The following is a 25,909-nucleotide window of genomic DNA, read 5'->3' as shown; positions in this document are numbered from 1 at the left end:
AGCTAGTGGGTCCAGACAAGGCATGTAGAGGTTTACACATATCGATAATCACGCAATTTCGAGTTGTGTATTTTTGTTGCGTACAAGGGCGGTGTATAGGCTTTGAGTAGTTGGTTCGCACACCTGCCAGAAGTAAAATATAATGTAACCATAAACTATTCAGTCGATTCTGTCAACGTATAATTACCTTTTCGTCGATTTACTTGACCGAGAAACCTTAACAGTCTTAGCAGTTATTGATTATTATGTGGACTTGGAGTTGGGATGGAGGGATGAGGGGGTGATGACTTGAAGAAGAAAGGGGGAGTGGAGGAAAGAGAATTGGAATGGGGGTGCAGGGGGGGGGCAGAAAAGGGACAGAGTTGGGAAAGAGGGTTTGAGGACATGGGGCTTGGAAAGAGGGAGTGAGGAGCAGGGTGATGACTTGAATATGAAAGGGGTTAAGGACTTGATGTGACATTTTACATAACGCTGATTTTCCACGGGTCCTGCCATTATGCTGTCAAATGACATTCCGAGTAAACACCCTAAATATTCCACACTCTCTTGGGAATGAATTCCCCTACAACAGCCCGGTGAAACCGGGTTATCTGCTGATCTTCAAATAAACGCGTGCCTGGACCACACCTGCATGCCAGTTGAACACCGGACGATTACAGTACGGTACTTGTGGTTTTGTGACTCCCTGACCTCGTCGGATGCCTTTTGATCACAACAAAATTAATGGTGACTCATTTATTTGTCTGCCTCATGCTCAGGTACCCCAAACATGTTGGAGTATAAATTATGGTACAGATAACATCCTGCTACTTGAGAGTTGGTCAAAATGATTTTGGGGGATTTATTGAGTGCTTTAACCCAAAAACGAAGCGACGAAGCTGTGGCTTAGTCAATTTAGTAATAAACTAAGCCACAATGTAGTACCAAATGATTACTTCCTGACTAAGACTGTTAAAAACGAAAGGACATTTGCCCATGTGATGTCAGGATATATCGATGGATCAGATCAATGAAATCTTCTTCTTCTTTAACAACCACAATTATTCCCACATTATTGTGGCTAGAGGAAGTTTTTGACCCAAGTCTTCCATGAATCGGCTGGCCAGGACTGACGTTCGACTAGGTAGTTAGGGCAGGAATTTGTAATTTGTTCAGGGTGCCGGCGATAGCTCGCCTATTTTTCGCTAAGGACACCGTAGGTTCTTTAGCATCGACCAACTAACGTCGGCAGACGGGTCGCCCAATTCAACGTCCATCTGAGGGACGGCACACACATTGGTAGAGATTCGAACCAAGGCCAGACAGCTTAGTGGCGAGTGTGCATACCTCTAGGCCACCCTACCGGCCCTGATCGAATCAATGGAATATATTACTGTATGTATAGGAAATATTTTTCCTCTTTTTTTTAATGTTGTTTCAGAAATTTTCTTTAAAAAAAAATAAAATCAAACGTGAAAAGCAAGCGGTTTATGGCTCTCAGGCTTGGGGGGCCATGTCACGTCACTCGACTTCAAGCCAATGAAGGTGCATCGTGAAACCCGTAATGGTGGAGAAACGTTCCGAGTCGTGCCAGTACCTTCTTTGTTAATGGTGAGCGGAATGCTGTGTACGGTCTGCAGCTTCACACACGAGTTTGTCAGCATCTGCAACTCCACCGAGCTTAGAGCAAAGCTCTTGAAACCTGCCAAGGTCGGGCACAAAAAGGTGTTTTACCAGCAGTTCCATTCCATACGCACTCAAAGACAGTCTTGCTAAGAGGAACAGTCGTTCAGAGGAATTTTAGTGAGAAAATTATTCATTCATTAAATTATTTATTTAATGCCACCCTCTGCCACCCCTCTGCCACCAAAGATGGACACGGTATCTACGTATTGTGTTTTCACCCGTCTCTCTGTCCGTCTGTGAGCGGGACATCTAAGTTATGGACAGATTCAAACAAAATGTGGTGTACAGTTTTGGGTGTGGGACAAGGACGAATTTTTTTTTTTTTTTTTTTTTTTTTTTTTTTTTGTATACAATATCGAGGCTCGTGAAAGAGCGAACATTAATCACATGAACACACAGAAAGACAAACCGACACATAAAACATATAACATAGGGAGCGGTAGACAAGATGGGGAGAGAGGGGGAAGGACACAAACACAACATTTGAGAGCAGGGACCGAGAGACATGGAGACATCGAGAGATCTGAGAGAGGGCGAGGGCTTTGGGGGGGGGGCGTGGGAAGGGGGCAGTGGGAGAGGTATAAAACATATGGACACTGCCAGGACTTCCAGGAAAGAAGTTGGAATTTCAAACAAGGTGGATCTGGGGTGAATTAGCGGGGGTAGAAAAGATCAAGGTTTTGGATGGGGGAAGATAAGAGATGGTGGTGAACAGCTGTTTTAAAGACCTGGAGGGAGGAGTGGGATTGAAGGGAGTGAGGGAGTTTGTTCCAGAGGCGGGAGAAAAGAGGAATGAAAGAGTGAAGGTGAGCGGAGAGCCGAGATTTCGGCAGTTTAACCATCAGAGGGTTGCTGGCAGATCTTGTGCGACCTGTAGGAATATTTGGGGGACAGAGCACAGAGAGAGCTGGGGGAGCAAGGCCGGAGAGGAGTCGGTAGAAGACAGAAAGACCACCTACCTGCCTGCGGTGAGTGAGTGAAAGGCCCTCAGAGATAGCTTCATCGCGGGAGATTCCAATAATTCTGAAAGCTTTGGTTTCAACAGCGTGAAGCCGAGCTAGGTGTGAGGCAGGAGCACCGGCCCATAGGGGAGAACAGTATTCCATTGAGCTGCGGATGAAAGCCTTGTATGTGGTGAGGAGCTCAGGTGTGCCGAGGAAGGACTTCGCACGACGGAGGATGCCCAGTCGGCGACTGGCTTTGGAGGCCAGCTTGGAAATGTGGTTTTCCCAAGAAAGATCATGGCAGATAGTGAGACCCAAAATCTTGAGCGACAGAACTTCTTGGAGAGGATTGTTGAGAAAGTAGATGGGAGGGTTGTCCAGTCGATCTTTTCGGAGAGACATAGTAAGAGTGTGAGATTTGTCAGGATTGAAAGACATGTTCCACTTGTTTGACCAGTCTGTGATTTTGTCCAGGTCTTCAGAGAGTGAGGAGGCAGCAGACTGCCGATCTGAGGGAAGAGGAATGGAGCGGCAGAGAGTGGAGTCATCAGCAAAGAGATAGAGAGGATTTTCGAGAGAGTCAGAGAGATCATTGATGAAGACCAGAAAAAGCACGGGGCCCAGAACACTGCCTTGGGGAACTCCAGCCTGAACAGGAAGAGGAGATGAGAGAAACCCATTCAGGGCCACACGTTGACGACGACTAGAGAGGAAGTCCGCCAGCCATGCGTGGAGATTTCCATGGATACCAAAGGAGGAGAGTTTGGTGAGCAGAGCGGGGTGCCAGACCGTGTCGAAGGCACGTGATATGTCGAGGGAGACAGCTCTAATTTCCTGTTTGGCATTGAGGACCTCCATCCATTGTTGAGACAGCAGAAGCAGCATGTCCAGAGTAGAGTGACCTGGTCTGAAACCAAATTGATGATCAGAGATCAAGCCATTGGAGAAGAGGAAAGATTTCATATCAGAAGCAATGATGGATTCCATGACTTTGCTGATAATTGGGAGAAGGCTGATTGGTCTGTAGTTGCTAGGATCTGTTTTTGCACCTTTTTTGTGCAAAGCGGTGATGTTGGCTGATTTCCAAGCAGATGGCAGTTGACCTTGAGCAAAAGAGAGGGTGAAGAGAACAGAGAGAGGGTGAGATAGAGCAGCAGAGCAGGATTTTAGGACCCGTGGGCTGATGCCGTCGGGTCCAGTTGCAGAATCAGAGTCGAGGGTTGACAGAAACTTTTCCACCTTGTCAGGAGGAAAGGACACGGAGTCCAGGAGCAGCAGGGTACGACTGGGTATGGTGGGTACAGAGAGGGATGGGTTTGGGACACAAGATTTAGAGGCAAACACAGAGTTGAGGCATTCAGCTTTTTCACGTGCGGAGTCAGCTGTGTAGCCATTTGAGGTAAGGGAGGGGATGGAGGGGGAACAAACACCAGAAACGGATTTGACCAGACGCCACCAGGATTTGGAAGAGGGAGACAGATAAGAGAGTTCGGTCTTGAGAACGGAGAGATATTGTTTCCTGGCTCTCCTGAGGGTGGACACACACTTGTTTCGGGCTTTGTGAAAGGAAATGAGATTTCCTTCCGTTGGATTTGCTTTCCAGGAGACGAAGGCAAGTTGTTTCTGGGCAACAGCCTCACCACAAGATTCCGTGTACCATGGACGGGAGGAAGGGTATGACAACTGAAGACGAGATGGGATAAATCTGTGCATGAGAGAGAGCAATTTACTTTGGAAGAATTCCCAGGATGAGTTGATGTCAGAGGTGGTAGAGATGGGAGACCAGTCCAGATGATTGATGGCTGCTTGAAGACCGTGCCAGTTGGCCTGAGTGAAATGCCAGACTCGTCGACGCTGAGGAGGCTCCCTGAGGATGGTCAGAGAGATGTCCACTTTAACAAGGACATGATCAGATGATCCGATCGGAGCAGAAGAAGAGCAGCAGACATTTTCAGGGAAGTTAGTCATAACCAAGTCCAGAAGAGAAGATGTTCCGTTGACTGAGATCCGGGTCGGGAAATTGACAGATTGTGTCAGTCCCAGTGAGTCGCAGACGTCCTTTGCTGAGGAGCCATGGCTGGTGAGAGAGGTACCCACACCCAGCCAACTGGCATGATGACAGTTGAAATCACCACATATGAGGAAGAGAGAGTTGGGATGAGTAGATAGAAGTTGGTCCATATCATCAGACAGCGAGATGTAGATGGAGTCATCACTGTTTGGTGGACGGTACAACACACATATGAACAAGAGGTGGGAGCGAAGGGGAAGCCGTAGCCAGATGTATTCCTGGGGGTGAGGTGGAGAGAGTGCAGTGCAGGGCGAGTGAGGAAGAGAGTTTTTGATAAAGATAGCAACCCCGCCTCCAGGACGAGGCTCAGGTCTATCATACCGGAGGAGGGAGTAGCCCGGGAGAGATATTGAATCCACTTTGGCGAAGATCCGGATGCAAGAAACTTTTAAGGGATCCTTCACCATTGAGAAATAGGGCCGAAAACGATACATATCATGATATCTCAAAAGGTTGTGGATGGATTCGGACAAAAACTCGGTGGATGAGTTGGTCCGGGGACAACAACAAGCTGATCCGACTTTGTTTCAGGTCCTGATGCAGATCCGGCCTATCAATGGGATACAAAATATAAACTGTTCTGGCAGAGGTAGTTCTACTCTACCGAGTGCCATTCCATTTGTTTTGTTTTGACATATTCCGCAATCGTTTTATAGAAACTTCATTCAGATAAATGCTCCTCTTAACAAAACTACAGCCTCAGAAAAATACATTTGTGTTGTTCACTGATATATGACGCAATACACTCCAAACCGTTTACCACGAGGATGAAACTGGACGATGCACTCACAGAAAAGCGTCGTTGAATAATCACCATTTACTCTCAGATATCATTATCCCCTTCGAGTAAACATTCCTGTCGCAAGTGCCAGACCAGAAACTACAACTCGTTATTCATTCACCTAAGACGTAAGGTTGCCATAACAATGCCAAAGGATTTATGGGAATTTAAAAAACCGTTTTTAAAGGCCGTTTGCAAAATGGAAGAATTGTTGACACCTCCCCCCCCACGTGACTCAAAGGCTGATCACGTTATCACTGCGCAATGACCTCCTTTTTCTTAATTGATGTACATTTACGAATCTTTTCGAATCATCCATTTTGAAATCCCATTTACATGCAGACGGTAGCCGCATCACTATCCGCCGATTTGGAAATGATCGGATGTTGGTCTGACAAATGAAACATGTCTTTCTGTGATAGCCTATTGCATTATCCAATCGGTACCGGTCGATCGATTGATCAAGTTGGATTGCTTTGGGCTTGCGACAGCCTGGATGCTGCAGGGTGTTGATGCTGCTAGAACAAAAGCCTTTGTTATACCAGAACAGGCCTCAAATGTTCTTTTTTTTTTCTTTTTTTTCTTTTTTTTGTATACAAGATCGAGGCTCCTGAAAGACCGAACATTAATCACACAAAAAGACAAACAGACACATAAAACAAATAACATCGGGAGCGGTAGACAAGATGGGGAGAGAGGGGGAAGGACACAAACACAACATTTGAGAGCAGGGACCGAGCGACATGGAGACATCGAGAGATCTGTGGGAGGGAGAGGGCTTTGGGGGGGAGGCATGTGAAGGGGGGGGGGGGGGGTGGGAGAGGTATAAACATATGGACACTGCCAGGATTTCCAAGAAAGAACTTGGAATTTCAAACAAGGTGGATCTGGGGTGAATTAGTTGGGGTAGAAAAGATCAAGGTTATGGATGGGGGAAGATAAGAGATGGTGGTGAACAGCTGTTTTAAAGACCTGGAGGGAGGAGAGGGATTGAAGGGAGTGTGGGAGTTTGTTCCACAGGCGGGAGAAAAGAGGAATGAAAGAGTGAAGGTGAGCAGAGAGCCGAGATTTCGGCAGTTTAACCATCAGAGGGTTGCTGGCAGATCTTGTGCGACCTGTAGGAATATTTGGGGGACAGAGCACAGAGAGAGCTGGGGGAGCAAGGCCGGAGAGGAGTCGGTAGAAGACAGAAAGACCACCTACCTGCCTGCGGTGAGTGAGTGAAAGGCCCTCAGAGATAGCTTCATCGCGGGAGATTCCAATGATTTTGAAAGCTTTGGATTCCACAGCGTGAAGCCGAGCCAGGTGTGAGGCAGGAGCACCAGCCCATAGGGGAGAACAGTATTCCATTGAGCTGCGGATGAAAGCCTTCAACAGTCACCTGGTCTCACCTCCAATAGTCACCTGGTCTCACCTCCAACTTCAACAGTTCTGCCTCCAACAGTCACCTGGTAGACAGCACACTTTCCATGGCTGAAAAACCCGGTCTCACCCTGTCGCTCCGGAATGTTCGTCATGCGAAGCCACTGATCCATTTCCACGGTGAGCCACTGGAAGACATTAACTCTCCTGAACTGGTAGGCCTCACAATCGGCCCTGCCTTCGCCTGGGCCGACCTCCAAAGCCAGCCGAGTGTCCCCCGGGGTTCCATGTCATTCCTTAAAAAATCAGTATGAGTCACAGTCTTCAAAGCATGTACGTATCCGTACTTCAATAGAGTACTGCTATCCCCTATGGGTTGGTGGCCCAGCATCACACCTGCCTCATCTCTATCCTGTGGAATCTAACGCTCTCAACATTATTGGAATCTCCCACGATGAGGCCGAAGCACATGGTCTGTTGTTCTCTCATCGTGGACTGATCAGTGGCGTCTCTTTCAGTTTACCTCTCTCTCTGCTCTCCATCCTCTAAGCCTCTCCAGCTCCTCTATGATGTAGGTGTACTTCCAGTAATGCCATCTTGGTTAAAATCCCCATAATCTAGCTCCCTGCCCAACTCAACTTTTTTGTTCCTCTTTGTTCACATTTGTGGAAGCACCGTCCTAAGGATGTTCAATCTCACTCTTCCCTCCAGAGATTTCATAGAAAGCGGTGCAGCACATTCTCACATCATTCATCTCCCAACCCTAATCACGATCTTCTCTACCCACGCTACTTCCCTCTTACATGGAGATTAACGCGCTTCATTTCTTTCTCTTATTGGCATTATTCACCCTCTTGCCTGTCGAGTCCAAATTGGGATCTACTGTCATTTTGTTGTCCGTCTTCCTATTTTGTCCGTCTTCCTATTTACTCTATCAGCTCGCTCAGCCATGAGCCTCAACCATGTATCATGAAAATCCATACCATACGGTTTCTCTACAAACAATATTGTTTCGTTTTCAAAGTTTTTTTTGGTTTTTTTTGTATACAAGATCGAGGCTTGTGTAAGAGCTAACATCGATCACAAAAAGACAAACTGACAAATAAAACATATGATAAAGGGAGCGGGAAAACAAGATGGAGAGCAGGGACATCGGGAGATCTGTGGGAGGGAGAGGGCTGGGGGGAGAGTGGGAATGGGAAGGGGGGAGGGAGGTATTGTTACGGTTCTGTGAACCATCACCCCACAGAAATGGCACACAGCATACAGTGGTTCCTGAGTTAGTTATGACTCAGGAACCGCTGTATGCCGTTTCAGTTATTTCCGTTTCAGTTTCAGTTTACATCGGGTTATTTCATTACATCGGGAGTTTCAGTTACCGTTTCCGTTTCAGTTATTTCCGTTTCAGTAACCGTTTCCGTTTCAGTTATTTCCGTTTCAGTTATTTCATTACATCGGGAGATCTGTGGGAGGGAGAGGGCTTGGGGGGAGAGTGGGAATGGGAAGGGGGGAGGGGCTATTGATACGGTTCTGTGAACCGTCACCCCACAGAAATGGCACACAGCATACAGCGGTTCCTGAGTTAGTTATTTCATTATTACATGTTCCAGAGCGAGGCCTCCCTTTTGTGTAGTGGGTAAAAATGGGAATATGCATTGTGTGGGATTAGGTAGGTTTTACCCCCATCATCCGCTTAACTTTCAACTATGGAGCAGGAGCTCCTTCCAACCGCACCAAAATTAAAATCATCCCGCTAAAAGCAAACGGTCACTCTGTACCACGATAGCGCGGACAACCAAGCACCTCATGATTTAGCTGCAGTTTCTTCGATGCCAGCGATAACAACCCTACCTACTTGAAAATCCCACAGGACTTTATTTCTGCCTTTACAAAACACACCATTTAAGCTTGCCTTGCAACACCTGCTCGCCATTCAAACCCGCCATTGCCAAGCGTCGCCGCGAGGACGACCACAACCACTTGAACCACCTTCCTACACCACCTACCCGCAAAGACCACTCGGCTGGTCCAGCCTGCCCTCAGCACCTAATTTGTGCGGCGGGTAGGGAGCACCACACACCACAACATGTTAATTCGAGAGCACATGCACATGGCCTGTCCCAGAGGTAACTGAGACCATTTTATAAACTGCAGTCTCGGACAGAAGTGTGACGTCACACTGAGGCAGGCCCGGATCAATGGGCATGCCGTGCTCAGGACGGAAAAGGCGGAGCATGACCCTTGCTTCCGGCAACCTCGACTATGAAGGCCGTCAAACTCCGCCACTCCCAAGATGTATTAAGGGAGGGCCACTCAAGTGCTGCGGTCGTTGTATGGTTCGTTCGGTCTGGTTGCGGAACGGAGCAAAACACCGGTGGAACCTTTCGAGAAGGAAACCAGACTAATCACACTACCAAACAATAGCCCGTTCTGCAAGGTGACACTCCTCAAATCGCAATGCTCCTTTCCTTACCTTCCCAGCAATTTGGATAAGTGTGAACCCACCAGTCTGCGTCAGGTGAGCAAGAGGTCGCCAATGCCTCAAACTCTGGCCCTACCACTCTCACTTGTCTAACATTTCCTCGGATGTGAGTCTGATTGGCGCCATGTTTTGTTATTACAAGTAAGGTGTAAGGTGTAAGGTGTACAAGGGGTCATTTAGAAGGGTAAGATCAGCAGTGTCTCTTCACTCCTGTGCATTTGTACACCACGTAAATTCCCCGTTTGTTGATTTTGCTGCACCACACGAATAAATGTATATTCCCTGTACCTTGTAAATAAAAACCATCTTGTTTTAATGTGCCACATCGCTTTCCCCAACCCTCCTCCCCCCCCCCCCCCTTTGTAAACAATAAACCTCCTACCCACGTTCTTCTGATCCGCCTGTGTTAGGGTTAGGGTTAGTCTTTTCCTTATTGATCTCGCAGATTAATCAGTCTTTTCCTTATTGAACTTGCAAAGTCCACACGAGCTATAGCCGGGAAATTTTACCCCACTTGTTTTTTTCCAATTCAGTCAGCACTGTACTTCTGTTCTGATCGGAATGAATCCGAGTGCAGCTCTGAGGGCATGATCCCCGGTTAATTCGGCCACGTCAGCCCCAGGTGTGGGTGAACCTGGGAGATTTGGCCCTCTGATTGGTGTTGTTGGTTAGTTTCAACCCGACGGCCCGCGGAGTTATCTGTGGCACGTTGGCCTGAAGGGCCGGAGTTTGGGAGGGATTTGAGGGGTTTCCCCTTGCGGCGAATCCCGAACCCCGGATCCGTAATAGTATATTTCATCAGTGCTAATCAGTGCTAAAAGGATAATAAACTAAAGCAGAGGTAGCAGATAAACAGACAAGTACAGATACATTCAAAGTACACCGCCCCCATGCCAAATAATTAAATATCCTCGAGCGTGGCATTGCCGGGGCGCCTCTGGCGCCCGGCAATACCGCCATGCAGCTCATAGACTGTATTTGGAAGGAGAGGTGTACAATAACCGCTTGATTAATTGCATAATTAAAATCAATAAAAGTTTGTCATAAAATATTTTCTTAATCAATTCGCTAATAGCATAATTAAACCACTTGTGCTTCATCCGAAGATGTAACTTTCAGAAATTTAATTGAAGAAGTCATTGATAAAAATTAAATAATTAATTTATTAATCAATAAATAATTAATTGATTAATTGATTAATCAATAAATCAAAAATACACTTTACAGCCAAATCACTTGGTCATTGGCATGTCCAAATATCAGCTTCCTAACTCAAAAGGTGTCTGAGATATTGCCCAGATGAGAAGGGAAATATACAAGTACTTAATTAATCGATAATAATTAAGTAACTCATCAATTAATAATTGATTAATCAAAAAACAAAAAATACCTTTTTGACAAAGTACTTACTCACTATTGTGTCCAAGTTTCAGCTTCCTAGCTCAAATTATGGCTGAGATATCGCCCGGACAAACAAGAAAACAAGAAAGAAAACAAACAACCAGAGTGAAAACTGAGTACTCCCTTTCAGCGTGCGTCATTGCCGAGCCCCCTTCGGTGCCTGGCAATGACGGTATGCAGTGCCTGGAGATTGCATAGGAAAGGAGCGGTGTACAATAAGACACTCTCACCATTAAAATGGATGTACGGTGTGAATTTACTACAGTTCAGGAACCTGCAGTGAGCGGCAAAAACATGACGAGAACAAACAGAAACAGGCAGAGCAATGGATGTTAGTCAAAATTAGAAATGGTTCCGAGAACGTGTAGCTGCCATCTTTGATACGTACATTTTTTCTGTTGCTCACGCGTTGCCTCGCGCCATTCCGCTCTTTCGTAGTCGGACGACGTGAGGAACATGAAGCTCTGTAAGAAGTACGGTGGAAGGCAGCAGGTGAGGACAGTTTACAACTCAAAAATGTTTTAAAATCGATAATAACGTTTGCTTCGTGGTCATTTCCTTTAAATGCATTTCAAAAGAAAAGCAAGACCTGTGGAAAAGCCCTCCCCTTCCCCGACAGTCATGGCTCTGTGCTGACTTTCGGAGTACATACTCCTCCATCAGGGGTAAAACTGTACCATCTTCCCAGATAGCTTAGACTATGCAGGTGCATTTGCCCCAAATTTGTTGTGCAAAATTATTTTCACATGATCAATGTCAACATCACAATAAAAACTTGCAATCTATAATAAAAGAAAATGTGTGTCAGTCAGTATGTGCGCCTCCTTCATTACTCCAAAACCTTGAAACCAAGCAGTCCCAAACTTTGCATGTATACAAAGGGAACTCCAAGGGATTGCATGAATGAAAACTGGGTGTTTGGATCAATTTAAACATCCCTTTTGAAGATAATTAACATCTTACCTTCAATAAAGGCTTTATCCTTGGTCAGCACAACTTCACCTCGCACGGGTCTTAGCCGCCATTTTGTTTTGGCCTATTCAAACGTACCTCGACTTGTAAACACAGTCTACTCTCACCGATTAAAGTATATAATGGAAATCTGTGTTTGGGTTTGAGGATCGGATCATACTAAATCAGTGCTGAAATCTGGATCTCACAATTTTAAGAAATTACCGATTCTTATAATCAAGCGTATTTGCCAAGCGTTGGATTGTTAGCCCACTATCAGGGAATGTGAGCTGGGTCTGGACCGTTTGTCTGCTTCGGTTTGGGATTGAGTGTTTCCTGAGAAGATTGAGGTAGGTGCTGTGTTTGTATCATTTTTAACTCAACCGCTTTATGATAGCGCATGGCTCAAATGGCTGAAGAGTGGTGCAAAGTAGCTGAAAGTAATCGTGGTTGAAATGGCGCTCCAGATATGCCCAGTCATACTAAACACCGCCTACAGATGTCCGGAATGTTGTTCCCCCCCCCCCCCCCCCCCCCCCCGAGCAAATGAACATTTCTTTGGAAGTCAGAACTGCTGTGAAGTTCAATTCTGCAGTCTAAATTTTGAAATTTGCTCGAGTTAAGTGAATTTACAACTTATCGCATTTTAGTTGCAATTAAATAAAGGCATTAACTTGTATATTGGGAATGGCATATTAGAACCCAGATGGGGATGGAAGGGGTTTGGGAGGAGGTAAGCGTGAGGGGAGGGGAAGCGAAGGCAGCACCATAGAATGTCATTTTTTTTTTACTTAGAACGACATCATCACCTCCATGCACAGGGCATGTTGGGAAGTTGGTAGGAGCTACTATGGCAGTGACACAGATATACACGTTGTGGACTGGCACCGTGTTCTATAATAAAGCCATCCATCTCCCAAACTGTAACCAATGACGTCTCATTACACACACGTCACGTAGAACACAGAAGTCCGGATGTAAATCCATCAAGTAAATGCTACAAAACTATTATTACCTCCGCCACCAAAGGTGGACGGAGGTTATGTTTTCACCTCTGTCTGTTAGTAGGTTATTTTCAAAAAGTTGTGGATGGACTCAAACAAAACTTGGTGGTTGGGTTGGGTGTGTGAGAAAGACCAATTTATTATATTTTATGTGAGGATTTGGATCTGGATATGAGAATTTTAAAAGTGATTCTTCACAATGGAGAGATAGGGGCAAAACGATGTATCTAAATATCTATAAAGCTCAGTTGACTCTTTGCTCCACCAAATAACAGCGAAACGGAGTGGAGTAAAAGGGTGAAAATTCTACAGATGCTGTGATAAATAACTACCTCTGTCGGTTTTAATGTTTGAAAGAGAATAGACGTCTGGATCAATTTATGAATTAAATTTAAATCCCGATTTATATACAGACTTGGCATTTAATATGGAATATATCTTTTTTCTTGACTTGGGTTTCCTTTCTGAACTCAGAATATCAATCTGGTGAGTTTCTTTTACGCTTCGGTGATTTCTTTGATAAAAGAACCATGTCACTGATTGTCTGTCGCAGCAAGAAGTCAATAACAGGATTATATCACAGGTGGCGTGACAAAATGTATGGACAGGTACATTTGACGATTGGCTTCACAATTGGGTATATAAGGGTTGTTGCGTTCTGTATTAGTGGAAAACAACTGCTGCACATCTACAAAAGTTATTGCCGCTTCCTCTGGAGATGGTCCGTCAACTCGACAATGCTGTTTGTCATGGAGTGGTGGCTTTACGAAATTCTGGCATGAAACAGCGTGCTATTGCTCGGCAGTATGGCATCACTCAAGGTCAGGTGTCAAAGATCCCAAAACGAAATGCTCAGAGGGGTGTCCCTCCTCCAATATCGAGGCCAGGACGTCCCCGCAGAACCACAAGGAGGGATGATCGCCAGCTGCACCGGTTAGTCCGCAATGGCCGTACCAAGTCAGTTAATCAGCTTAGGGCTGAGTGGCAGCAACTGACAAATGTGCCTGTATCCAGAAGGCTAGTCAACCAATGACTGGTTCAAGCAGGCTATCGTGCCAGGCGTCCCCTGAGAAAGCCACGCCTGACAGGACAAGCCACACCGCCAGCGCCGATTACAGTGGGCCAGAGAGCACCGTCAATGGCAGCCAGGACACTGGAATCACGTGATCTTCAGTGACGAGTCTTGATTTCTGGTCTATCGTCAAGATGGCCATGTCCGAGTGCACAGACAAGTGCATGAAGCCTACAACGAAGATTGTCTAGTGCCAAGAGTCCAAGCTGGAGGTGGTGGGGTGACCGTTTGGGCTGCTTTTCATGCAGGGGGCAAAACTGACTTGGTTGTTCTGAATGGAAACCTGAACCAGTTCAAGTACAGGGCCATTCTGGAAGAAACATTGCTTCCATTTGCTCGTGCAGCCTTTCGAGGAAACTTTGTCTTCCAAGATGACAATGCACGGCCTCATTGTGCTCGCATGATCCAACCCTTTCTTGCTGACCGTGGTGTAGAGCATATGGAGTGGCCTGCCATGTCCCCAGATATGAATCCGATAGAGAACTTGTGGGCAGAATTAACGCGTCAAATCGACAACTTGGACGAGCAGCCTACCTCTGTGCGTGAATTGCAGCAGGCTATTGTCACTGCATGGCAAGCGATTCCTGTCCAAACCTTGGCAAATCTCGTGAACAGCATGCCTCAACGTGTACGTGCTCTCCTGAATGCTCGTGGGGGTTACACGACGTACTGAACTGTAATTTTACTGTCCGTAATCCCAGTTGTAATTTAACTTTTGTTTATGTTAAAAAAAATTTGGCTAATGTGCAAAATAAAGAAATACTTCTGGAAAACGCACAGAAGTTTAACACAGTACTGTCCGTGAATTGAGTTCGATATCAGTTTACATCACTTTCAAAGATCAATTTATTTGCTTCGAAATGTCAAATGTGGTTTTTGTTTCTTTCAAAGGTCACATTAACAAAATCTAGAATAATTTCAACATAATTCCAATGAACTTTTGGTTCTAAGTCAACTTGAAAAGTAAGTTCACCCCCACAAAAAAAATATTCCATATTAAATGCCACGTCTGTATATATAAACACGAGTTGTCTGTGTGTCCGCGTTTTATTCAGATGGCTGAACGGATCTTCATCAAACTTTCAGAGGTTCATCAGTGAGTGCCTGGGAGTGTTTTAGGCAAAAAATAAAAACAAAAAAAAATTGAAAAACAAAAGTTGTTTTTTTTGGAGTTGGGGGAAAAAAAAAAAATCGCTCGATAGTGCCGAAGCCTTTTAAAATTAATGACAGTTATATTCAAGTACACATTTGCATAAATAAATACAAAAAAATTACCAGACATTTGAATACAAATAAATCAAACAATTCTGGAAGTGTACGAATTTGGTAGTATGGCTTCTTCTTCTTCCTGATCGGCATCACACTTAACTTAGAAACGTGAGCCACATTCACTCAGAAGCGTGAGCCACTCCCCTTCCTCTCCTGCCTCCCCCCTCCCCTCCCCTCCCACCTCCTTCCCATCCTCCCCTTCCCCTCCCCCCCTCCCATCCCCTTCACCCCCTCCCTTCCCCTCCCCTTTAAGATATAAATTCTCTGTAAAAGAGCTCCCACTTCTGGCTGCTCCCCTTCCCCCTCTCCCCACAATTCCCCCCTCCTCCCCTCCCCACACCCTTCCCCTCCCCTTCCCCCCCTCCCCTTTAAGATATAAATTCTCCGTAAAAGAGCTTCCAGTTCTGACTGCTCCCCTTCCCCCCCTCTCCTCCCCTTCCCCCCCTCTCCTCCGTTCCCCTCACCTCCCCTCCCCACCCCCGTTCCCCTCCCCTCCTCCGTTCCCCTCACCTCCCCCTCCCCACCCCCGTTCCCCTCCCCTCCCCCGCCCGGCAACGCCGGGTACTTCTGCTAGTAGATTGATAATTCGAAACTAGGTGGATGAGTTTGGTAGGTGACAAGAACTAGGTGGATGGGTTTGGTAGGTGACAAGAATTAGGTGGATGAGTTAGGTAGGTGACAAGAAATAGATGGATGAGTTTGGTAGGTGACAAGAACGAGGTGGATGAGTTTGGTAGGTGACAAGAACGAGGTGGATGAGTTTGGTAGGTGACAAGAAATAGGTGGATGAGTTTGGTAGGTGACAAGAAATAGGTGGATGAGTTAGGTAGGTGACAAGAACTAGGTGGATGAGTTTGGTAGGTGACAAGAAATAGGTGGATGAGTTTGGTAGGTGACAAGAACTAGGTGGATGAGTTTGGTAGGTGACAATAAATAGGTCGATGAGTTTGGTAGGTGACAAGGTGACAAGAACTAGGTGGATGAGTTTGGTAGGTGACAAGAAACAGGTGGATGAGTTTGGTAGGTGACAAGAACTAGGTGGATGAGTTTGGTAGGTGACAAGAAATAGGTGGATGAGTTTGGTAGGTGACAAGAACTAGGTGGATGGGTTTGGTAGGTGACAAGAACAAGGTGGAAGAGTTTGGTAGGTGACAAGAACGAGGTGGATGAGTTTGGTAGGTGACAAGAACTAGGTGGATGCATTTGGTAGGTGACAAGAAATAGGTGGATGAGTTTGGTAGGTGACAAGAACCTGGTGGATGAGTTTGGTAGGTGACAAGAACAAGCCGATTAGATTCTGGTAAATGTCCGGATGTGGATCCGGCCTATCAGTGGGATACAAGACGTAAACTGTTCAGCCTGGCGGAGGTATGCGCTCTACCGAGTGACATTCTAGTTCGTACATGCAAATGTCTTGATGACTTAGCTTATTTATGATCGGGCATCCCACATTTGTCTCTATATTCTTCTTCATAACAAAAAGAACCGAGTGATCCTGCTCCGCAACATTTTGCTACGTCAGAGTCCATTATTCAACCAGAATTTGCTATGATAATAAAGAAGGCCCAAGCACAAACACAACAAGGGATTGATTATTTTTGATTGGTCGTCGCTCACTAGAAACACTACAACTATCTTATTTTTGCATTGATATTATCTGAAGAGTATTCTGCACCATTTTCTATATTTCAAACACCAGATGATTTCCTAGTCCTGTCATGTCATTCCACTATAGTCCTTTGATCGGCGTCTGTGACGCAGAACCGTTTCGGACTAGAGCGACGGGGGGAAGCGGTATTCAGGGAAATGGCATCGGGGGAATCGTAAAGGTGCTGCATTTACCTTGCCATTGCGATTATGCACCCGTAGGGGCATAGTGGGTGACGTCAGGAGAAGGAGCGACTCCTGCTCCGAAAGCTTCTTCCGCAACCGCTCCAATGCCTTATTGCTCTTGCCCCCCTTCTGGCAGCCATCGGCACGAGCGGGTGAGGCCCAAGGTGGGGACAGCAAGGGACAAGGAGGCCAGAACGGCAAACATTAGGCATGTGCAGCTGAATGGGGGGGTGGGGGGGGCGGAGAGTTCAGCTGTGGATACAAGTATAAAAAATCTAATTTGGGAAACAAAACAAAAATAGGGGCAATACCCCCTGGGCGCTCACCTGGTAGAAAAAGCAGTATACTATGCCAACTAAAGGTATGTTGAATAGTTATAACTAAAGGTATTTTGAATAGATTGCATGTAGCATCATAATGACGTAATCATCAGACTGTAAACAACCACAAAAAACACTATGGTGAGGGGGGAGGGGGGAATGGAGGGGGGTCAAACCTGGGCCCACTTTGAACAACCCCCCACCCACCCCCCTCCATAGACCCCCTTACACACTAATTTTCTTAATGCGTGAACGAACGTTGGTGCATCACGAGTGATGAAGGTTGTGGTCAATGAAATTAAATTTAGATGAAAATAGTTTGTGCAGTTTCAAAGTAGAAAGCAAATACCTATTTTTGGGGAGGGGTCACACCTGGGCCCACTTTGACCCCGATCTTTCAAATGTCGTGAACAAACTTGAGTTGCAACATACCAAATATAATTTTAGCAAAGTTTGGCCACAATCCCATCAGTGATAAGTTGCAAGTATTTACGGACTGACGGATGGACGGACGGATGACACGCCATCCCATAAGCTCCCAGAAGCTAAAAACGCTCCTCCCACATTCCAGGTGAGCTAAAAACAACAACTACAGAAATAAAAACAGGTATTTAGAACTTTGATAAACATTTGTGGTGAAAACGTATACAGGTACATTTGCCAATTTTCCAAATAGTGGGAGACATGGATAGAGATCTCTCCAAAGACCTAACAACAATCCCCAAGGATCAGTGTTCAAGCCGGAATTTTAAAGATTCAATCTTGGGCACGTGTGTCTACCATAATGTGTCATGACCATGACAAAAATGAGACCTTCAATTCAAGGCCTTTGGCTAGTCCTGGATGTTTCTCATATTACATGAAGGATAGTTTGAGCAAACGATTGATTTGCATAACACAACAAGTCGCTAATGACGTCAGATGGGGAATGACCAATCACTGCAAGGAAGCTGAAGAAAAAACGGACTTAACATAACAAGCTGCAGGCTTGGTAGATATCTCCATGAGGTCAAGGGTCATCCGAAGCATCAAAAACATCTTTATCAGGCAGAATCAGCGCACCTTTTCTCGCTGCATGTCATTCTTTATCTGCGAGATCTTTATCTTCATGGCCTCGATGTCCTCGTCGGGGACCACAGGTACAGGCTGCCCGGTGTCGTACATGTCCTCGGGGTGCTGGAAGCTGAGGTCGGCGAGCGGAATGTACCATTTGCAGTCGTACTGCTGCGGTTTTCTGTGAAAGCAAAACGTTGCATTTCCGAACATCGCGTCATCCATTTTGCACTCTCCGTTTTCCTAGGCCAACTGCTCAGACTTGATGTGTGGTTTATACTTTTGATCGGAACACTCTTGATTGCACAACTATAAACTAGATACTTATATTGCAATAGTTCATGGAATACTAACCCTGCGCAGTCAACTTGGTGTGAGCCAACTCTTCTGTTTTTGAACATTTTTTTTTCTTTGATCCAATATGGCTGCCAGACCACGTGAGCGATGACATCATAAATTTATATTCTCTAATATAATTGTTGTATAGATCATGCTCAATACATTTCAAACTGATCAGACTAAGCGTTGTCCCTGTCAAATTATGACGTCATAATTATGGAACCAATGACGTCATCGTTAACACCTATTCCCCATATGGAGTTATTTACAATGAGCCATGTTTCAATATTTTCCATGCAGCGGTTTTGGAGATATAGAGGTGCAACATTTTTCGTTTTTTTCAAGATGGCGCCTGCACCACATCTATCTATAATTCCAGTAATCTCTGTCTGTCTGTCTGTACGTCTGTACGTTTGTCTGTGACCGCTGTTTCTCGACAACCACGGGTCCGATATACTTTTAACTTGCCAGGTATATTGCTGGGGACCCGAGGATGTGCCTTTTCAAGGTTTCATATTAATCGGACAATTACTTACCGAGCTATGTCCAAAAAACGATTCAACCAATCAGAGAGCAGCGAACGATCGCGTGTGCCGAACGTGGCGGGCACACTCTGCCTCGGATGGCACATTTGAGAGCGTATTCATTTATTTCACGTTTGCAAACTATGTTGGCGTTAAACGATGTTTTAAAACTAATAAAAACGAATTTGCGATTCATCGTAACTGCGATATACGACCTTCCTCCGGCAGCCAATCACCCATCAGCCAAAGACCTCACTTCCCGTAGCCAATCACGGGACACGTTGTTGCGTGTTTTTCCTTTTCTTTTTTTTAATTGAATTGATTGATTCCTTGCGCTTAAATTGCAAACAGCCAAAATACATTGGCGCTAATTGAATAATTGGGCATTATCTATCTATAATTCCAGTAATCTCTGTACGTTTGTACGTTTGTCTGTCTGTGACCGCTGTTTCTCGACAACCACGGGTCCGATATACTTTTAACTTGCCAGGTATATTGCTGGGGACCCGAGGATGTGCCTTTTCAAGGTTTCATATTAATCGGACAATTACTTACCGAGCTATGTACAAAAAACGATTCAACCAATCAGAGAGCAGCGAACGATCGCGTGTGCCGGCGTTGCGAATGGACCAAACCATTCCATGTAAATAGAGGGGGGGGGGTTCTGTGGTCGTTGCGAATGGACGAAACCATTTCATGTAAATAGAGGGGGGGGATTGTCACTGTACTCGCAAGCCGTTCGCCGTTCGCTTTGGCGTTGCGAATGGACCAAACCATTTCATGTAAATAGAGGGGGGGGGATATAATTTTAGATAGATATATAGTACGGGCATATATATAGTACGGGCATGCCCTAGTAATAATAATAATAATAAATTTATTTTATATAGCGCTTTTCAAGAAGCCCAAAGACGCTTTCACAGAGTACAAAAAACAAGTGCAAAAAGACAAAAATAAATAGGTAAATAATCAAAGGTAAATCATAAATAGGTAAATAAATAGGTAAATCACATGACCTATGACGTCATGATTATCATTAAAATGTTCTACATGAGGAGGTGCTCCCATGGTGAAAATTTTGTTTCCATCAGACCAACAGTTGCTGAAAATTTAAAAATAATGATCGGATAAGTGTTGTACTTGTCGAATTATGACGTCATAACAAAGGCACCGATGACATCATCATGAACATATCTTATTCCCCATGGGGAGTAGTTGACAATGAGCCAGGTCTCAATTTGTTCCATGGAGTGGTTTCAGAGATAGAGGTGCGAAGTTTTTCCAATATGGCGCCTGTACCATGTGACCTATGACGTCATAATAATCATTAAAATATTATACAGGAGGAGGCCCTCCTATGGTGAAAATTTCATGTCAATCGGACCAACGGTTTCCAAGAAAATGATTTTTTTCAATGCAGACATGTACGGCACACGGCACACGTATGTAACTGAATGCTTAACCCTGCTTTTCGCCTTGCGAGTGCAGGGTAATAAGCGTCATGCCGACGCGTCCTGGAGGGCGACACGGTTATCGTCAAATGGTTTCTTAGTGCATGTGTGTGACACTCACCTTACGAATATTGGACGAAGAAAGAAGGGCAGCAAATGCTCCCTGGGGGGAATGCTGGTGAAAGCAACTTTTGCACCTTTAACAAACTACAGAACGTTCTTATTTAAATTAGAACTGGAGATCTTGTCTGTGGATATCATCATCACCGAGTTCATGGGATATCAATTAAACATGCCCAGTCCAATATTGTACACGCCCCTTTCCTATGCCATCTCGAGACACTGTATGACGTCGTCGCTATCGCCGGGCACCCAAGGGGGCTCGGCAATGACGCACGCTGAAAGGGAGTCCTCAGTTTTCACTCTGGTTTCTTTCTTGTTTTCTTGTTTGTTTATTTTCCTTGTTTTCTTGTTTGTTTGCTTTTCTTGTTTTCTTGTTTGTTTATTTTTCTACTTTTCTTTCTTGTTTGTTTGTTTGTTTGTCCGGTGATATCTCAGCCATCCTTTGAGGTAGGAAGCTGTCATTTTGGCACAATAGTGAGCATGTACTTTGGCAAAAACTTTATTTCTTGTTTTTTGATGAATAAATTAATTGATTAATTACTCAATTATTATCGATTAAGTATTTATTGTTTTCTTTCTCATCTGGCCAATATCTCAGGCACCTTTTGAGCTAGGAAACTGATATTTGGACACGACAATGACCAAGTGATTTGGCTGTAAAGGGTATTTCTGATTTATTGATTAATCAAATAATCGGTTAATTATTTAATTATTTGTTTAATGACTTCATTAATTAATTTTTTTAAATTACAGATTCGGATGAAACGGTGTAGGTATTCTATTAGCTAATTGATTAATAATTTAATTATTTTACGATTTTTATTCATTTTCGTTGCTAATCACATTTATTTCCTATCTCCTCTGGGCATTATCTCACGCACCTTTTGAGCTAGGAGGCTGATATTTGGACACAATGACCAAGTGATTTGGCTGTAAAGGATATTTCTGATTTATTGATTAATCATTTAATTTAAAAAAAAAATTTGATTAATGACTTATTTAATTACTTTTCAAAAAGTTACAGCTTTGGATGAAACACTGGTGGTTGAATGAATATGAATGAATGATCGTTTTAAGGCCATTTTCCCCGCTAGAATGGGGGTTAGCCTTGCGGGTCCCATGACAATCATGGTTCCCTATTTGAGGCAATGTTTTTTTTTATGGCCGGATGCCCTTCCTGACGCCAACCCTTGGTCACGCTCTTACGATGCGCAGGGATACGGTGTACCTATTCTAAACCGGGGTACACACCGGGATCATTCATCCCAGCAAGCTGGTACTCGAATTTGCCGACCTCGGAAGGATGACAGGCTGAGTCAACCCCCCTGGCGTTAATTCAGCGATCGACCGGGATTCGAACCCAGGATCCTAGGATCCCAAGCCGGCACCCTAACCGCTAAGCCAACACCAGGGATTAGGTATGCTATTAGCCAATTGATTAAGAAATTATTTTACGATTACTGTTTTTGATTTTAATTATGCACCAAAGGCTCCCCGGCAATGCCGCGCTGGAGGATGTTATTTATTTGGCATGCGGGCGGTGTACTTTGAATGTATCTCTATGTTTTGAGATAAATTTTGGATCACCAACTACTCAATGGTACTACTGTGAAAGCCTGAATCTGTTAGTGCAATATATACAAAGTTATAACCTCATTTTCAGTGGCATGTCGCGAAACATTTTCGTATCCTGTCATGTAGATAATGGGTTTCATTATGACCTTTGCAAACAATCATCTGAGTAAAAAATGAAATGTTGGAATGATAGCATATGATGCAATTTGCACATTCACTTTTTTGGGATACAAGGTCGAGGCTAGTAGAGGAACGAGAACATCGAATGGATCAGAACGTAACATAACAAAAGGAACAGGAGAAAGAGAGGGGGTAAACACCAACAGCAAAGATGAGGGACAAAATATAGGGAGACTTGGACAAATAAGGGACGTGGGAAGGAATGAGGGAAGGAATGATGGACACAGGGCATGAACAAGATGGATACAGATCACCAACTTCTCAGGCAGGAAAAACTGGGAATATTAAAAAAGACTCTCTAATATAAAGTAGATTCTACATTCACCAAAAGGAAGGAATCGTCTTCTACCGACTTCTACCGTCTTCTACCGACTCCTCTCTGGCCTTGCCCCCCCCAGCTCTCTCTGGGCTCTGTCCCCCAAATATTCCTACAGGTCGCACAAGATCTGCCTGCAACCCTCTTATGGTTAAACTGCCGAAATCAAGACTCTCTGCTCATCTTCACTCCTTCATTCCTCTTTTCTCCCGCCTCTGGAACAAACTCCCTCACTCCCTTCAATCCCACTCCTCCCTCCAGGTCTTTAAAACAGCTGTTCACCACCATCTCTTATCTTCCCCCATCCAAAACCTTGATCTTTTCTACCCCCGCTAATAATTTCACCCCAATTCCACTTTTTTGAAATAACAACTTCTGTCCTGGAAGTCCTTGGTGTCGTTGTGTTTTATACTTCTCCCACCCCCTCCCCCCCCCCCCCCCCCCACTTCCCACGCCTCCTCCCCCCAAGCCCTCTCCCTTCCACACATCTCCCTGCTCTCAAATGTTGTGGTTGTGTGCTTCCCCTCCTCTCCCCATCTTGTCTTCCGCTCCCTCTTTTTATATATTTTGTTTGTCTGGTTGATTTGTTTGTGAAATAAATGTTAGCTCTTTCACGAGCCTCGATTCAGTATACAAAAAAAAAAAAGAAAAAAAAAGAAAGAAAAAAAAGAAACGAATAACAATAATAATAATAATAATAACAATAATAATAATAACAATAATAATAATAATAACAACCACACAAAAGGGTAAATAAAGTAAGCTGGCTGAAAAATGCTTGTATTTGCCAATTGCAAACAGTGCGTGTTTACGGTGATGAATCTGCTTTACAGAATAATTACAGCAATGGATGCAAATTAGTATCACGTGGCATCCAGGGAGGGGGTGTGAGGATTGGGCCTGCTCAGTTCTCAGTTGACGTCTGATTTAGACACACGCATTGAGGGTACATCGTGTGGCGTAGCGTGGGTTTGTTTGGTATACACAGTAGAGGCTCGTGGAAGAGGACAATGTCGATCGGCTGAGTCGGTGTGGGCGGTTGGGTGGTGGACAGTTTGTATTAGGACAGTCATTGCACCACAAGTTCACACTGAATCACATCTGCTTTCCCGTTTTTTGCTTGCACTCTCGAGCTTCCATCCTGTCTACGTCAGAAGATACACACCTGTCAATTTCTGTTAAACTCGGATGTGTCCGTGAATGCTCACAGCCGTTTGTGTTTGAAGCCTGTGTATATGTATAACCAGCCTCAATGGTGTAATGGTTTATTCCTCTTTTCTCCCACCTCTGGAACAAACTCCCTCACTCTCTTCAATCCCACTCCTCCTTCCAAGTCCTTAAAACAGCTGTTCACCAGCATCTCTTATCTTCCCCCATCCAAAACCTTGATCTTTTCTACCCCCGTTAATTCACCCCAGATCCACTTTTCTGAAATACCGACTTCTTTCCTGGAAGTCCTTGCATTGTCCATGTGTTTTATGCCACTTCCCACCCTCCACCCACCTTCCCACGTCTCCTCCCCCCAAGCCCTCTCCCTCCCACAGATCTCCCGATGTCCCTGCTCTCAAATGTTGTGTTTGTGTGCTTCCCTCTCCCCCCCCCCCCCCCACCCCCATCTTGTCTCCCGCTCCCTTTATTGTATGTTGTATGTGTCCGTTTGTTTTTTTGTGATTCATGTTAGCTCTTACACGAGCCTCGATCTTGTATACAAAAAAAAAAAAAATTGTTAGAGTGTCCGCCTCGATTCTGGGAGGTCGGCAGGTAGAACCCAATCATACCAAAAACATTTTCAAAATGAGCTGTTTCCTTGCTTGAGGCTCGGCATTTAAAAAGATGTACTATGGGAAATCAATCATAAATTGGCAACACCAGTGCAGGCTTTGATGGGCCTAATGGCCCCGTCCTGCATTCAAGTTTAAGTTCCTTGTAAGGGAATATGTTTTATATATTTACCTTTACTGTATTTGTTTTCACCCCTGTTTGTCTGGTGTTGGCTTAGCGGCTAGGGTGCCAGCTTAGGATCCGAGGATCCTGTGTTCGAATCCCGGTCGATCGCTGAATTAACGCCAGGGGGGTTGACTCAGCCTGTCATCCTTCCGAGGTCGGCTAATTGAGTACCAGTTCACTGGTAATTCCCTGTTTGTCGTGAAAGGCGACAAACAGGGTTGGTGGCAGGAAGGGCACCCGGCCGTAAAACATTGCTTCAAAAAGGGGACCAAAAAAACAACAACAACCACGGTGCCCGAAAAAGGCCAACCCCCGCTTTGCAGGGAAAAAATGGCCTCTAAAGTTGTTTTTTGTTTTTGTTTTTTTTGTCTGCAAGCAGAATTGCTCAGAAAGTTATGGAAGGATTCAGATGAAACTTCGTGGACAGGTTTGTTGTGCGACAGGGAATAATTAATTTGATTTTGTTGAAGATCTGGATCTGGATACGAGGATTTTTAATTTGTAAGTGATTTTAACCATTGAGAGATGGAGCCAAAAACGATATATATATATTTTGCATACAAGATCGAGGCTCGTGTAAGAGCTAACATTAATCACAAAAAAACAAACGGACACATAAAACATGTGATAAAGGGAGCGGGAGACAAGATGGGGGAGAGAGAGGGAAGCGCACAAGTACAACAGTAGAGAACAGGGACAACGGGAGATCTGTGGGAGGGAGAGGGCTTGGGGGGAGGGCTTGGGAGCATGGGAAGGGGGGCGGAGGGATCAAAAAGTTGTGAACGGATTATGACAAAACAAGGTGGATGAGTTGGGTAGGCGACAAGAACAAGTCAATTTGATTTGAGTTCTGGTCCGGATGCAGATCCGGCCTATCAGTGGGATACAAGATGTAAACTGTTCACCTGGCGGAGGTATGCGCTCTACCGAGTGGCGTTCTGAGTATTTACATCATGTTTTGAGTGAAACCACTTTTTTTTCTTTTTTTTTTGTTCAAGATCAGTTGATATTTGTTGGTATGGTATGTTACATATTCCATGCAAGACTTGTTCAAGGCCTATCCATGTATGATTGTCCAAACTGCCGAGACACCTTTCATAAAAGCTTGGAGAAACTAGAGAGTTATTGTAATTGATACATCATTGTAATTGATACATCATTGTAATTGATACATCATTGTAATTGATACATCATTGTAATTGATACATCATTGTAATTGATACATCATTGTAATTGATACATCATT

At 44.7% G+C, this 25,909-nt stretch overlaps 1 protein-coding gene across 2 annotated transcripts in view; it reads right to left on the bottom strand.

Moving 5' to 3' along the window:
* The window catches only part of LOC137439411 (active breakpoint cluster region-related protein), a 258,208-nt gene that overhangs the window by 34,067 nt on the left and 198,232 nt on the right, over nucleotides 1–25,909 (bottom strand). For both annotated transcript variants that reach the window (XM_078768302.1, XM_068135138.2), the window contains exons 10-13: nucleotides 18,218–18,389; nucleotides 16,845–16,964; nucleotides 11,095–11,170; nucleotides 1,577–1,681 (exon numbers count right to left, since the gene is read on the bottom strand). In XM_078768302.1, the coding sequence (XP_078624428.1) occupies nucleotides 1,577–1,681; nucleotides 11,095–11,170; nucleotides 16,845–16,964; nucleotides 18,218–18,389 (473 nt within the window). The remainder of the gene's footprint in view (nucleotides 1–1,576; nucleotides 1,682–11,094; nucleotides 11,171–16,844; nucleotides 16,965–18,217; nucleotides 18,390–25,909) is intronic.

The sequence above is a fragment of the Myxine glutinosa genome, chromosome 14, assembly GCF_964187855.1.
Source record: "Myxine glutinosa chromosome 14, kmMyxGlut1.1, whole genome shotgun sequence".
Taxonomy (NCBI): Eukaryota; Metazoa; Chordata; class Myxini; order Myxiniformes; family Myxinidae; genus Myxine; species Myxine glutinosa.
This window is presented reverse-complemented; position numbering and strand designations above follow the sequence as displayed.